General features: G+C 38.7%; 1 protein-coding gene across 17 annotated transcripts in view; it reads right to left on the reverse strand.

Annotated features, from left to right (window-relative positions):
* The window catches only part of CLASP2 (cytoplasmic linker associated protein 2), a 142,110-nt gene that overhangs the window by 118,691 nt on the left and 8,897 nt on the right, over positions 1-14,522 (reverse strand). For all 17 annotated transcript variants that reach the window (XM_066191626.1, XM_066191599.1, XM_066191631.1 and 14 more), the window contains exon 2: positions 10,784-10,862. In XM_066191626.1, the coding sequence (XP_066047723.1) occupies positions 10,784-10,862 (79 nt within the window). The remainder of the gene's footprint in view (positions 1-10,783; positions 10,863-14,522) is intronic.

Consider the following 14,522-nt stretch of genomic DNA (forward strand, 5'->3'; position numbering starts at 1 on the left):
CCATTTTACAGTTTGAAAAGAAGAGTCTGGGGTTTTTTTGTTTGGTTTGGACTGCTGTTATTTTGATAGTGTGAGAGTTTATCTTTATGGTTTGGGTTTTTAAGGGGTGTTTCTGTTTTGTTTGGTGGCTGGGTTTGGTTCTGGGGATTTTTTTCCATTTTGTGAACAGAGAAAAAAATCCAGAACTTCAGAAGTTATTTTTGGGAGTACAGAGCTGACCACTCCCATGAACTTCCAATCACTCATACACCTACTGATTACATTTTTCTTGCCAACAGTACTTTCCATGTCCATTTTCAGCATTTCTGAACTTGCCCCCATGCCTTACACGGCTAGTGATGTCTATACACCGACCTGACTGCTGGGCAGCTGAAGGCAATTCTAGCTTTACAGGGAAGGAAACAAACACAGCCAGTGCCAGTCCTGAGGGAACACGGCTCTTTTGTGACTAATTAGCACTGAGTCATTTGATGGAGCAGCAGATACCAGGGCTCTGCTCAAATCACCAAGGCAAGTACAGAGAACAACTACTAGAAGCTGCTGAACAGAGATGAGGTCACCGAGTTAAACTGAGCTATGACACAGCCTGCAGATTTCAGTGTGTGCAGCTACTGAACACACCAGCCTTTGCCACTCCTGGAGCTCTGACAGAGGGACAACATGCTGTGGGAGCTGTTAAAGGGCCCAAATGGCTGCAGGCTTGGCTCTTTTCCCCTAAAACTCAAGTCTCTGTAAGACCCCGTATAAGGCATGATATATTCTGTTTGCACAACACAAATGAAATTAGGCTGTTGAATGCTGGCAACCACCAGCTGGTTTTCAGTGTGGCTGTTCATCTTTTCTGTCAGAATAAGCTCCAACAGGAAATCATTGGAAGTTGCATTTCCTATTGATCAAGTTGCAAAACTGAACATTATTTTGGCTGCTAGTTTTCCTTTAAGATGCACAAGCATTCTCACCAGCAGTATTGAATTAGTGTCCCTCTATACTGCAATGCAAATACACGCATTTGGTTGTTTCTGCCATCAGCCTGTGAACTCAACAATATCAAAGAGACGTCAGAATTAAAAGAAGGGTGACAGAGGAGAAGTAGGACCATACATGAAGGCTGTATTCAATGTGGTAGCCTCCTAACAAGTTACTCAGTGAGGTATATAATTTGTCACATGCAGTCTGGACTCACACATTCCTACTGTTTTATCTTAACCATATCCATCTTTTATCTTCTGTTGCCTAGATTCTTAAATTATTTCAAATGGATTTTGGAAAACCTAGTAACATATGACACCTTTCTGTTATTTATTTCTGCTGATATGCTGAGAAAAACTACACTAAATATAAGAGACAGTAATTCTTTTTGCAGCTGTTGTTTCTTTTTTGTGAAGCACTGTATTCCATTCCGCTTGCCTTTACGCCACATTTTAGCATGTTGTCAAAGCTTCTTACCACTTCCAGCCACTCCTGAGGTTTTCCTGTTAAGATTTCTACATTGTTATACCACAATTTTACAGGTTTTGACTACTGAAGAAAACCTAAAAGTGTTAGCAAAAATATTCCATAGCGGGCATTATTTCTACCAGATCTACCTCAAAGACCTGCTATTTCATAGAGTCATAGAATATTCTCAACTGGAAGGGATCCATCCGGATTATTGAGGCTGACTCCCGGCCTGGCACAGGACACCCCAAGAGTCACACCATGTGCCTGAGAGCATTGTCCAAATGCTTCTTTAGCTCTGTCAGGCTGGTGCTGTGACCACTTCCCTGGGGAGCCTGCTCCAGTGCCCAACCACTCCTCTGGGTGAAGAACCTTTTCATGACATCCAACCCAAATTGCTCCAGCTCAACTCCAGGTCACTGCCTCAGGTCCTGTCACTGGTCACCACAAAGAAGAGATCAGTGCCTTCCACTCCTCTTCCCTCACAAGGAAACTGCATACTGCAATGAGGTCTCCCCTCAGTGTCCTCTTCTCCAGGCTGAACAGACCAAGCGACCTCAGCTACTCTTCAGACAGCTTTCCCTCCAGACCCGTCACCATCCTTGTTGGCCTTCTGTGGGCACTCTCTAACGACTCAATGTCTTCTTTATGTTCTGGTGCCCCAAACTGCACTGAGTGCTTGAGGTGAGGCCACCCCAGTGCAGACAGAGTGGGACAATCACTCCCTTTAACTGGCTGACAATGCTGTGCATTTACATCTGAGCTGCTATTTATGTCTTTTTCCTTTCTGCTATATCCGTAACAGAGCTTATTATCCCATCAGCTTCCTTCTCCACTGTCTTCCTTCTCTTATCTCGGTAAATCTGAATAAATTTTCATTTATCCAAATTCACCAAATAATTTTATCACCACTAGCTGGGACTGCAGATGCATGAGTTAAGGCCAAAACCAGCCTTCAGAGTCAGAGCACAGCCTGAGAGATTAAATATTTATTTCCCCTGCCAGGATTGAAGAAGATAAAACAAGTAAATCACAGAAAATGCCTAGAATGGCACACAATGTATTTTTAAAAACTTGAGCAGTTCAACTATATGACCCTTGCAGCAAAGAATGCCACAGGTAGCACCAACAATTTCCTTCTGTTAAATTTTAACAAGAGTTCCTTCTGGAGTTTTTCTGTTTGTATTGTTGCTTTTTCTTCTCTTCTGACAACTTACACCTGCTGCTCTTTGTATACCTGTGCTCATTTTAAGTCTCAGGTCTACCTATTTCTATGAACCAACTTTAGATACTCCATTACTTCATTACTTAGAAAAAAGCATTAAGCAAAAAAGAATCTTTACTGAGGAAACGTTATCAGTATTCACAAAAATTCTGTTACTGAAGTCTTTGAGGACAGAAAGAGATTAAACCTAGGCAGCAATATCTTCCTCGTTTCCTCAGAAACCCTGCCAGCTCAGGCAGCAGCATTGAACAGCTGTCATTAGAAAGGAGGGAGGGAAAGAGCTGCCTTTGCAATTAGGGCAGTCTCTGTTCTGGGCAGGATGCACAGGAGAGAAAGGCATCCCACAGGGGCTCCTACAGGGCCAGCCATAGGGCCAGCCTGACAGATCTATGTGGTCAAGGGGATACTTATAAGCAGGCTCTCAGAGAGAGCCTCAGTGGTCCCCTCAACATAAAGTCCAGGCCAGTTTAATCAAAAGCAATTTCAGACATTAATGTGCTTCTTGGGATCTCTCCAGGAGCTAATTAAGAAAAGCATTAGTGGGATTAATGACACATCCTGTACATCATCAATAGGAGAGATGAAAAAACAAACACTTTTTTTTTTACATGCTCTATCCATGGGCTTATCAAGGTGTCAGTCTCAGGAACATGACAATAGTCTTAAAGGCCAAAGAGTTTCAAGAAGTGTATTAAGCCCGAAAGAAAACTAGAATATTGCGAACAAATGTTCGTGTCATCTTCTGAACTTTTTTTAAGCTCTAGGCTAGGTATTTACAGAGCAAGAATAATTAGAATCAAGCAGAAATGGAAGAAGTCTGGGTTTTCTCTACTCTGAGTTAAAAGCACTGCATTTCTAGGCGTCATACAGTGAAGTGCCCACAGACAGCAAGCAGATGGTATTCTAAATCACAGCCTATCACTCAAGCATGGATCACTTCAGGTAAAATGAATTCCCACTACTAATAAACTCAAGCATTAGCTAGTCAGGACAGAAAAAAAAAAACAAACAACCCAACAAAAAAACCAAGAAACTAAAAGCCTGCATAGATTTTTACCTTTTTTTTTTTTTTAAACTGAAACTTCAGAGAATCTAATCAAAAAGATGAAAAAAGTCACAGCTTAAATCAGTTATGACCTTTAGCTGTGACCATTAACTATAGAGGAAACCAAACAAAACTTAGGGATTTTCTGAGGCATTGCAGGAAGTTAGTATTTTTTGTTACATTTGAAAATACAAAGGCAGTTATTATGGAGGAAAAAAAAAGTAAAATAATGGACTGTCCTCTAAAAGCCTTTTCCAAAAAAAGGAAAAAAAAAGAAACAGTCAGCATTTTATTGTTAAAGAAAATCCTACAACAATCCAACCCAGCTTTTCCTGAGGTACGTAAGCTATAGAATGAAAAGGCAATATCAGACAAAACACCTGACTTGCATTTAGATGCAACAAGGCATCCTTGAGACAAGACATCTCTCACATAAATAAAAAAGCCTGCTTTCCTTTATCTGAGCAACTCAGTTTCCTGAGTTATTTGATTTCCAAATTTTCTCTAACACCATAGCTTGGCCATTTTTTAAGACAAGACATGAAACAGATAATTTTGAAGGTCCCTTCCAACCTAATTATTCCCAGTTTTATGTTTAGTTGTTCTGCAAACATTTTTAATCTTGAGTCTTCAGCAGAATGGACCATTAGTGTCAACATTTCAATTAAATTAATAAAAATGGAAAATGCGAATAAAATTCACTCGGGTCCTAAAACCTGAAGAACCAGCACTTTTCTACATGTTTTATATATGCATGGTAGCTCATCCTAATACAGTTCTTGGTTTTCATGAATTTGATGGATTTTCAAAGCATTTCTCCATACCACACTAAAAGCACTTAATTAAGAATCACAGCTTGAATAAACTGACCATTTGAGTCTTTTCCACCCAAAAAAGTCAATCATTAAGTAAGAAAGAAGCAAAAATTTACAACGTCAGTGTCACTTACTAAATGCTGACTTCCTCAAATAAGAATTTCTAAATTCTTGAACCAACTGCTTTTAATCCAGACTCACTCAAAAATTTAATGCATGTTGCAAGTCCTTACAACTGCTTTAAAACACATCAGGTAACAGAACCAGAAAAACCCTTTAAGATCATCAGGACCAACCACTAACCCAACACTGCCAAGGCCACCACTAAACCATGTTCCTCAGTGTCACATCTACAGGACATCCAAATACCTCCAGGGATGCTGACTCGCCCTCTTCCCTGGGCAGTTACAGAGCTTGACATCACTTTCAATGAGAACATTTTTCCTAATATCCTATCTAAATCTCCCCAGCACAACCTGAGGCCATTTCTTCTTGTCCTATCACTCGACCTTGGGAGAAAGGACTGGCCCTCACCTTGCTCCTTTCAGATAGTTGTAGAGAGCAATAAGGTGACCTCCTTTTCTCCAGGCTCCATAATCCACAACTGCTCCTCATCATCCTTGTGCTCCAGATCCTTCCCCAGCTCCCCTGCCCTTCCTTAGACACACTCCAGCACCTCAATGTCCTTCTAGCAGTGAAGGGCCCAAAACTGATCACAGGATTTGAGGTGTGGCCTCACCAGCGCAGGGTACAGGGGGGCAATCACTGCCCTGGTCCTGCTGGCCACACTATTGCTGATACAGGCCAGGATGTCACTGGCCGTCTTGGCCACCTGGGCACACGCTGGCTCATGTTCAGCCTCATGGCACACAGCACACCCAGGTGCTTTTCCTGTAGAGATGCCTGGGGTTGTTGTGACACAACTGCAGGACCCGGCATTGGGCTCTGCTGACCCCCATACAACCGGCCTCAACCCACTGCTCCAGCCTGTTCTGATCCCACCACAGAGCCCTCCTACCCTCCTGCAGATCAACATACCTGCCCAGTTTGGTCTGATCTTCAAACTGTCTGAGTGTGCCTTCCATTCCCTTGTCCAGGTAACAGATAAAAATATTAAACAGAACCAGCCCCAATGCTGAGTCCTGGAGAATACCACTTGCCACCAGTCACCAACTGGATTTAACTCCACTGACCATCAATCTCTGGGCTCAGCCATCCAGCCAGTTTTTAAGCCAGTGAAGAGTGCACCCATCCAGGATATGGGCAGCCACACTTGCATGCTTCATTTATAACAATAAATTCAATAGAGCACTTAAATTACTCTGAGGACATTAATTCAAATGCTCTTCCAACACTTCTTGAAGCTACCTGGTAAAAAATCCAAATACTTGAAATTTGTTTCACATGTTAGTATATGGCACTACAACTATCTTCTAAAACTATTTTTGCCCAGTGTTCTTTTTTTCACAGCAAGATAAATTTGAAACTACTATTAAACATATAAACACACCTACATATGGAGCTTTTGTGTGTAAAATGTGTATCCCTGTTCAGAGTTATACATATACGTACATATACAAATATAACCTATCTGTGTTTGGTCATTTTAACTGTCAATTACATTTCCTTTAATTTTCAGGGAAGTAAAATATTTTGCAATACCTTGTACGATTCTATGTAAAAGCTAATGTCAATATAGTTATACAACATATAACTATAACATTTTATATACTATATAATAATATAATAACTATAACATAGTCTGTTACACATTATATAACATTTAACAGACTAATGGACAGTTCAATATCCGCAAAAAAAATGTCATGATACAATACTGCACAGTGAAACTGAAGCAGATTCTCTATATCTTTACTGTATATTTTTTTTTCTTTTGACAATAACAAGAGGGCCAAGTTATATTCACTTGTTTTAGAAAAGTATGAGTAGACACTTTTTCCAGAAATCTTATCATGCAGACACATATGCCCATAATTCCAATAGTCTCTTTTATTTTGGATATATATGATTATTTTTATAATTAATGTGAGCACCTGGGAAAAGAGACTGTGATACAGTAATTATATACTCTTATGTAACATCTCTTTTAATCACAGAACAAGTAGTGGTTTAAATACCAAAAGACACAACACTCAAACAGTGCTTTATTTTTCCCAGAACACAGACACATAGTCTTATGAAAGAACACACACCCTGGTATTTATTGCTTCCAAAGTATTTTCTAGGATCTTAAGTGGAAGTACTAAAAGAAAGATTCCAAATTTGTTTGTCTAGCCTCCCAGAACACTGATGCCAGCTGCAGAGCACGCTCAGTGTGGTTAATCATAAAAGGATAACACCTTAGAAGAAATTTAGTGCAACATTAGATGGTTGCCTAGGAAACTGAATTAAGTCTCTTATCAAGCATTATACTTCAATCCAAAGATCACTAACGTGCTCTTTGAAATACTGGAAAATATCTGCCCTACAACTGTTGTATTGATTTTGCCCAGTGTAATTTATGGCATATATGTAGGTTGCAAAGATAGAAGTAGTAATAAAGCATTCATGTTTTTCACTTCATAGCAGAAGCCTGTAATGCTTAAGGGGGTGAATATTCACTGACATTAGCTGTTCTCTACACTTAAGGAAATCTATCCCCATCAAAACAGAACGGGAAATTAAATGGGGATGAGGTGTGAAAGGTGGAATATGTCTTCCCATACGGCAGTTGGATAATATATTATTATACTTCCATCATTTACTGAGATCTGAATCACAAATAAAAACATCTCAGGGTCACCAAAATGCAACTCTCTTTATTAGAAGAAAAATGCATTTAAGGTTGCAGGCATGTTATGAGCGAAAACAGCTACAGAAATATAACTTCATCTAGAAAAGAGGATGCATTGTATTTTAAAAAAAGCAGGGAAAAAGCAGGTAGGTATTTTACATATATCTTCCTTCGCTATAGTCATGGTGCAAGCCTTTTCTTTTTTTTTAGAATGCAAGTACCTACAATAACTTAGTGCAATAAATAAGAAGTTAACTATAGTTGGAATATTTCAAACTAATAATTGAATTGTCAGGAAAATTTCTGTTATGTTTGCCTTCCAAAAATAATATGTTCACATTTATTTAACTAAAATAGAGAAAATAAAAGCCAACCATATAAAATGCTACTAAGGTGGCCTGTGGGGCCGGAAGAACTTGTTACTTAGCTGAACTACTTTGCTTACATATTTCCCAACATTTTCAAGCTTGATTCCATGTTTTTTGTTTTCTCCTCATATCACCTGAATGCACTGCACGTCTGCAATACACAATTATATGCATCATTAACAATATTTAAATCAAAGAATCACTTAACTGGACATAACCAAGCTACAAAAAACCCCCAAACAACTAAAATGGCAGTTTGCATAGAATACTTGATTCTTGTCAAAAGCATAACTATGGACATGGATTGTATGAGGTTCAACAAGGCCAAATACTGTGTGCTGCATTTGGTCACAACCACCCCATGTAGTGCTACAGGCTGGAGAAGTGTCTGGGAAGCCAAATAAAAAAAGGAAGTGGTACCTCACAAGCCTGTAAGAGCTCTCTGCAAACAGCTGTGCAGAAGGTAACTCAGCTAACAGAGTGCAATTGGACTTTCACACAGTTCTCAAGAACGGGTCTTGCCCTAATGATAAAGGCATGGAGCAAAGACACCGCCCTGAAGAGCGGGCCCTAAATCCTCTACCACCACTGCACAGGAAACAGGCTGTTGCAGTAAAGAGTCTCATCCATGCATTAAGTCAATTTTCAGGAAGCAGCTATGCAACAAAGAAATCTATTATTAATAATTTCAAAAGTAACAGACAACAAATAAAACCGAATACAATTAGGCCACTATGAACACATGCTGCCTCTCTATGGTATGACCAATATGGCTTCCTCAACTCAAATGCACCACAACAGAAAGGCACTGAAAGGGGAAACAGTTGTATATCAGAAACAGCTCCACTGTGTTTCTGAGCTGGGGCAGGGATAGCAGAGGACAAGCATGGAAGAGATCCATAAATAGAAACTGGCAGTCAGGAAGGTAAGAAATGTTGGCTCACCTCTCTAACACAAGATCTAGGAAGCACCAAGTTTTTCAGGCAACCAGTCCAAAAGAGTTTTGCATACTTAAGTACTTCTACAGAACACTGCAAAAGTCAAAGATCTATGTGGGTCAGAAACTAAACAGATAAAGCTGTAGGAAAATGAGGTGACAAGGCAGACACTGAAGATACCATGTGCCTCAGGTGGCCCTAAGCTGCAAGACTACTGACAACTTCTACTGATGAAGGAGTTATCACTGCCGGTTTCTCCTGTCCTTACTTTCTTCTCAGGCATCTGGAACTAAATCACTGTCAAACACAAGTCTTTGGTCTGACTTACTGGAGTCAGATTACATTAGAAGACAAATCTGCAGTCAGAAGAACATGATTTAGGAAACTCCTGGTTCTTTAAGTTTTTTTGAAGGAAGCAGTTTTCTGGTTCACCAATGTGCTTTTAATTACTCTCATGAGACATGGACTATACAAATCCCAGACAGCTACAACAATGTTTTTATATTACTGCTTCACTGACAAAACCTGAAAATTATTCTGATCTTGTTATGAAACTTGGAGAGAGAGCTACCGACTGAGGAGAATTCCTATCACTCTTTTTAAAAGTGACCTAAAATACTGTTTTCTGCCTTTCCTGAGACTAAGATTTCAGTGCCTGTTAGGTTTGTTTATATGGAAGTTGGTCATGAACAACAGTAACCTGCATATTCTAAAGGTCTTGATTCTGGAGATGTTCTGAGGATCAATTTCAGTTGAAATACTACTCAGCTTAACTAATGAATACTTCTACAATATACAGCTTCATATGTTCTGTGTGTTCGACAGTCACCCAGTGTCAGTACTCTCTCTTTTATTTTTTTAATATAAATACTTCTAAAATATATATCTTCAGTTTGCTCATAATCTCAAACTACTCAACTACTGCGACAAGAAAAGCCCAAACTAATAACAGGATTTTCAAACTATTCTCAGATAGTTCACACTTAAAAAACAGAGAAAAACGGAATAAGCTTCCAAACTTTCCTTTAATAATGTTACTGGAATTTTAGGTTTTACAGAGTCTTAAAATAAAAATCAAAACTTAGCCAAACTCTGCAGCAAAACAGTGTTTGTAGCAACAAATGGAGACTATAAAGAAATCAATACTGTGCACCGCACAATATGCCTCCAGTTCCCTTACACTGCTGCAAAACAAAATTACCAGCCAAACTCTCAGCAACAAAACAGATTTAAATTCTGTAGCACTCTACTGCAATAGTTCCACAGAGTACTAAAATACACTTTCAATTAATTTAGTTAGCAGCTTGTTATAAATTATGCTTTGTATTCCTGAACTTTGAAATTTTATTTCAAAGACCTTGAATACAAAACTAGGCATATAAAGAAGAGGAAGCTTAAAATTTAGACAATTTGAGATTTCTGGGGGTCAGGGAACATGATGTAACTTATGCAAATTTTTAAAAAGGACATTAAATAGAAACTTCTGTTATAACAGCCAGTGCTATAACACCAATGTTAAAGTCCTAATATCGCTATCTCTTTTCAAAGCCAGCAGCAAAATGAGTTGAGCAGTGTAGTTTGCTTGTACCTCCCAGAAAAAAGGTCTCATACTCCAGCACGTGTAGATCCATTAATCTGAAATTCACTTGAGTAAACATTTCCCACAGGAATAACAGTCAGTACTATTTTTCATCCCATAAAAACTTTAGACTGCTAAAACCTACAGTAAAGTTACCTAACAGGAGGTGGACTACATAATCCTCTGAGACTACACACCTCAGCAGACAAAGCTCTGATTGAAGTGATCTGCAAATAAAACCTTCCATCTTTAACACAAGTTAAAGATAATACTTGTGTTTCAATGTCAATTTCAGGGTACTGTCTCAGGGAGTGGTAAGCAACCATACAGCATGGAACTAATTACTGAAAAGGCAGCCCTGGAACCTTTAAAAAATCCCAACCACCACCTAAGAAATCAGTGACAAATGAATACTGACATGCTACTACACAATTATTTGAATTCCAACACCAGTAAAATGCCTGCCAGTACACTATAATTAGCTCAAGAAGTTTTCAACATATTCCACTTCAGCTGCTAAGAGAGGAGGGGGAAGTGTCTTTTACTGTTTGGTCTTAAGAAAAAAAGTTGTATTTCACTTACCAGTTCCTATATAGGGTTTAAAGCGTCCTGATAGTCTGTCAACAAAGGCACCTAAAACATCTAATCCCAGTAGTGCTACCTGTTGAAACAAAAGCATTGGATATTATAAACCAGATCAATGAGGAATGTTTTAGAATATATCGCAAATAACTTAGTTTTTCAGCATACTTGCATTTATGAGTCTGTCTTAAAGATAAATGAAAGTTTCAGTTGAAGAGCTAATAATTCCTTCAAGGTCTCTATCAAGACAAATTTATCAGAACAGATTTGGAACGGATTAAGTTTATTTACATACACCAGAGCAAATCAGATTTTCCAATTCTTGTCTTAAAACAGAAGAAAATAAGTGTTAGAAATCCAATGTTTTCATAATTCCAACTACAAAACCCAAATAAAGACATGGTTTAAAGGTTTCCCAGATGCTAAGAGCTTACTCCAACAGCCTACTTCTGGCCACTTAGCTCACCCACTAAGGTCACTACATCATTTTCCAAACTCCCAAAAGAAAATAACTGAGAAGCTAATTTTGCTTTCTCTAGTGGTCCAGACTAGATCATTTGCCCACCTGCTTGTAAAGCTAGGAAAGTCTAATTTTTCAATTGCTCATTAAAAAAAAAAAAGAACCCCCTTCAAACCAAACAAAAACAACATGAAAAATGAAACCAAAACCAACTCAACTCACAACAACAACAAAAACACAAAACAAACAAACAAAAAACCACAAAATCCCACAAAAAACAAAAAAAACCCACTCCCAAACAAAAACTAAACCAAAACAGAAAAAAAAAAAAAGGAAATGCAAAATACTACTGGAGTTTTGAGGAATTTCCCTTCCATGAACAGAAGCCAGATGAGACAATATGCACTAATATAGAAACAAAAACACAAATAGAAATTATGTTATAGACTAAATTATTTTAAGAAGTTGGGACACTTCTTTTGCTGTTTCCAATCCTGCATATTGTTCCAAGACTCCCTTCTGTATTTCCTACAATAGCTCATAAGGAACACCAGAACCTGCATTTTCACAATTTGTAGTTACCTCAATTTGCTGCTGGCCACGAAGGTGCAAATGGAACAACCATTTCTCAAAGGAACAATCTGCTCAAGCTTGGGCATTCCTTACAGCTTTTCCCCCTCTTTATCTTGTAGTAAGACAGGCACTGCACATTTTTCCCCATGAACTCATGACTAGAATTCCTCTCCTTTATTAGCTGTTTATTTTCGTAAAATTTGGATCTGTATTTTTTGCACCCCTCTATTTCCTTAAGATCCCTATCTTTCACAATTGTCCACATTAGGCAGCAGGCCAGAAAAAATTGACTGGATATGCATGTGATACACATGGCCCACGCACACAGCATCATATGAGCCTTGTTTCCATAGGAAAGTAGACAAATAAAGTCCCCATAAAACCTAGGAAGAGAAGCAACTACACAGTGAAGCTGGTTTTAATAAATTCAGTATTAGTACAACAGATCTTCTTTTTAAAAGGAGATAAAAAACTTGGTTCGCCATTAGTACAACTTACCTGGACACGATTCTGTTACATACTAAAACACAGGACAACATATATAAGTGGATGGCATCACCAGCTTAAATTAATATACTGCCAACAAGTAACTCTTATCTACAGATTAGGAAAACAGAGTACTATAACTAGTAACTTACTTAAGACAAAAAAAAAATAGCTTTTATGGTAATGTCAAGGCTTTTCACAAGGTTTTTCCTTTAATGGTATTTTCCAGATTATCAAACAATATGAAATCATATCTCCAAAAGATCCAGCTAAAATCCAGTGTCTGAAAGAAATAAATTCCTTCTGGATCCATTGTTTTCCTATGCGTCTGTTTCCTGACTACAAACCCCACCTGAGACTTGCACTGACCATTTTAAGGTACCCTTCATGCATGTGTTTTGCACAAACAGGAGCCTTTTCTCCTGTAAAGATACTTTTTTTAAAAGTTTCTCTCTTCTCCGCACATTTGATTATCTTTGCAAAATCTGTCTTGAAGACTTCTATCCTCATGAAGAACAGCAACTCAGAAACTTAAGAGTAAAGCACACATGCATGAGCTTTACCCTGTGAAAAGTCCTCTGTAGTCTGCAACTTAGAAAAGGTAACAGGCAAGAAAAGTCTCGATAACTGGAGAGTCAGAATGTGTGGACACAAGCTGAAGTAAGGGGAAACTGCTCTAGCTACAAAATTTTCTTTCATTTCACATTATAAAACAAATTCCATTCTCCCATTTCACATTGTGTAGTGAACCACACAACTACAGAGGATCGCAAGTGAACTACCACCTGCTGGTTTTGTAAATGAGTTTTAACATTTCTCTGTTCTGACACAAAATGCTCTAAGCTTTAGCATCTCCTGGTAGGTATCATCTGTGCAGTAGTCAAGCAGTTTTTTGGAAAGAGTCCTCAATTTATATGGGGTCACATAAACAGCATTCCAAAAAAACAAGAAGTAATTTTAACTTGAGGCAGAACTTAAGAGGTTCTGCAGAAGACCTGCAACAAAGATGTTCCAAGTTCTGAGGCACTATGCATGTGCACTATATGTGGGACCATTTACCAACACAGGCCCTCCACTATCAATAGAAAAACCTTTCACCAGCATCACTGCTCTTTCCCAAACAGCTCCAATGAAGGATGAATGTCTTCTGGGATTAAAATAAATGGATTTGTTTCTTACTCTGCATTCATTAAGCCTTTTGCTTGCTGTCTAGAAAGAGCCTTTGTATGTTGAGACTGATTCATCAGCTCACCATTGTTTGAAGCGTTTAAAGGGTGCTTTTAAAGTTCATAGGGGAAAAGGAATTTAGGCTCATTTGAACTGGAGTTGGTTAGCCGCTATTGTTTAACAAGCCAAATACTAAGCCCATCCTTGACTTCTCAGATCACAACAAAGTTGCCAAACCAATTGAGAAATGTGTTATCTGTTCTGGATAAAAAAAAGACCAGACTTTTAGAGAAATCAAGATGTTCCAACCAAAAACTGATTATGAATAGAACTAGTGATTGAGCCTATTTTTGCTCTGCAGCTTGCTCCTTTTCCAGCTTTTCTTCTGCACACACTTTCCAACACTTCCCCTGCTCTTTTGTGGACAACTTCCAGGCACCTAAGTTTTTTGCTAGAAAAAGAAATACTGTTCTTCAAACCATACCGGGATAACCATGCAAGCTTACTGTTATTTTCATTGTGATTCTGTGATTTCCCATCCCTGTGGGGGACAGCTAGGGGCAGGACGCTACCAAGAGAACATCTCTACTTGAGTAAGTTGCCAAACGACCTTAATACAAATGTCCTTGGATTTGGTCACAGAATCTCTGAACTGTACATGGAAATATGGATTCTGTAGATCAGGATCTGTGAACTGGTCATGAGAATCTAATGGGGGAATTATGGAGGTCACTATCTGGAACTCCAAAGAATGAAGTTAAGGCATTGGACTTCCTGTCACCATAGGGACAGCTGTGGTATCACTAACAAATACTGACGAACAGGATACTGCATGCCAAACAACTACGCCCTGCAAGAGCAAGCATTGTTCCAGTGCTGCACTGCTGGAACAAGATACATGTAAAAACTTCATGGGATGGTTTTTTTAAAGTATTGTCAGCCAAGACCCAAGGTACACTTTCTTAATTCTCATAATCTCAAGAACCTTGCAAGCAGCTTGATGTGAAACAAAAATAATTATGTTTGCACAGTATCCTGTGCTTCACTTTTTCA

Source organism: Chamaea fasciata, unplaced genomic scaffold, assembly GCF_029207755.1.
Source record: "Chamaea fasciata isolate MVZ Bird 193981 ecotype frontalis unplaced genomic scaffold, bChaFas1.0.hap1 SCAF_1, whole genome shotgun sequence".
Classification (NCBI taxonomy): Eukaryota; Metazoa; Chordata; class Aves; order Passeriformes; family Sylviidae; genus Chamaea; species Chamaea fasciata.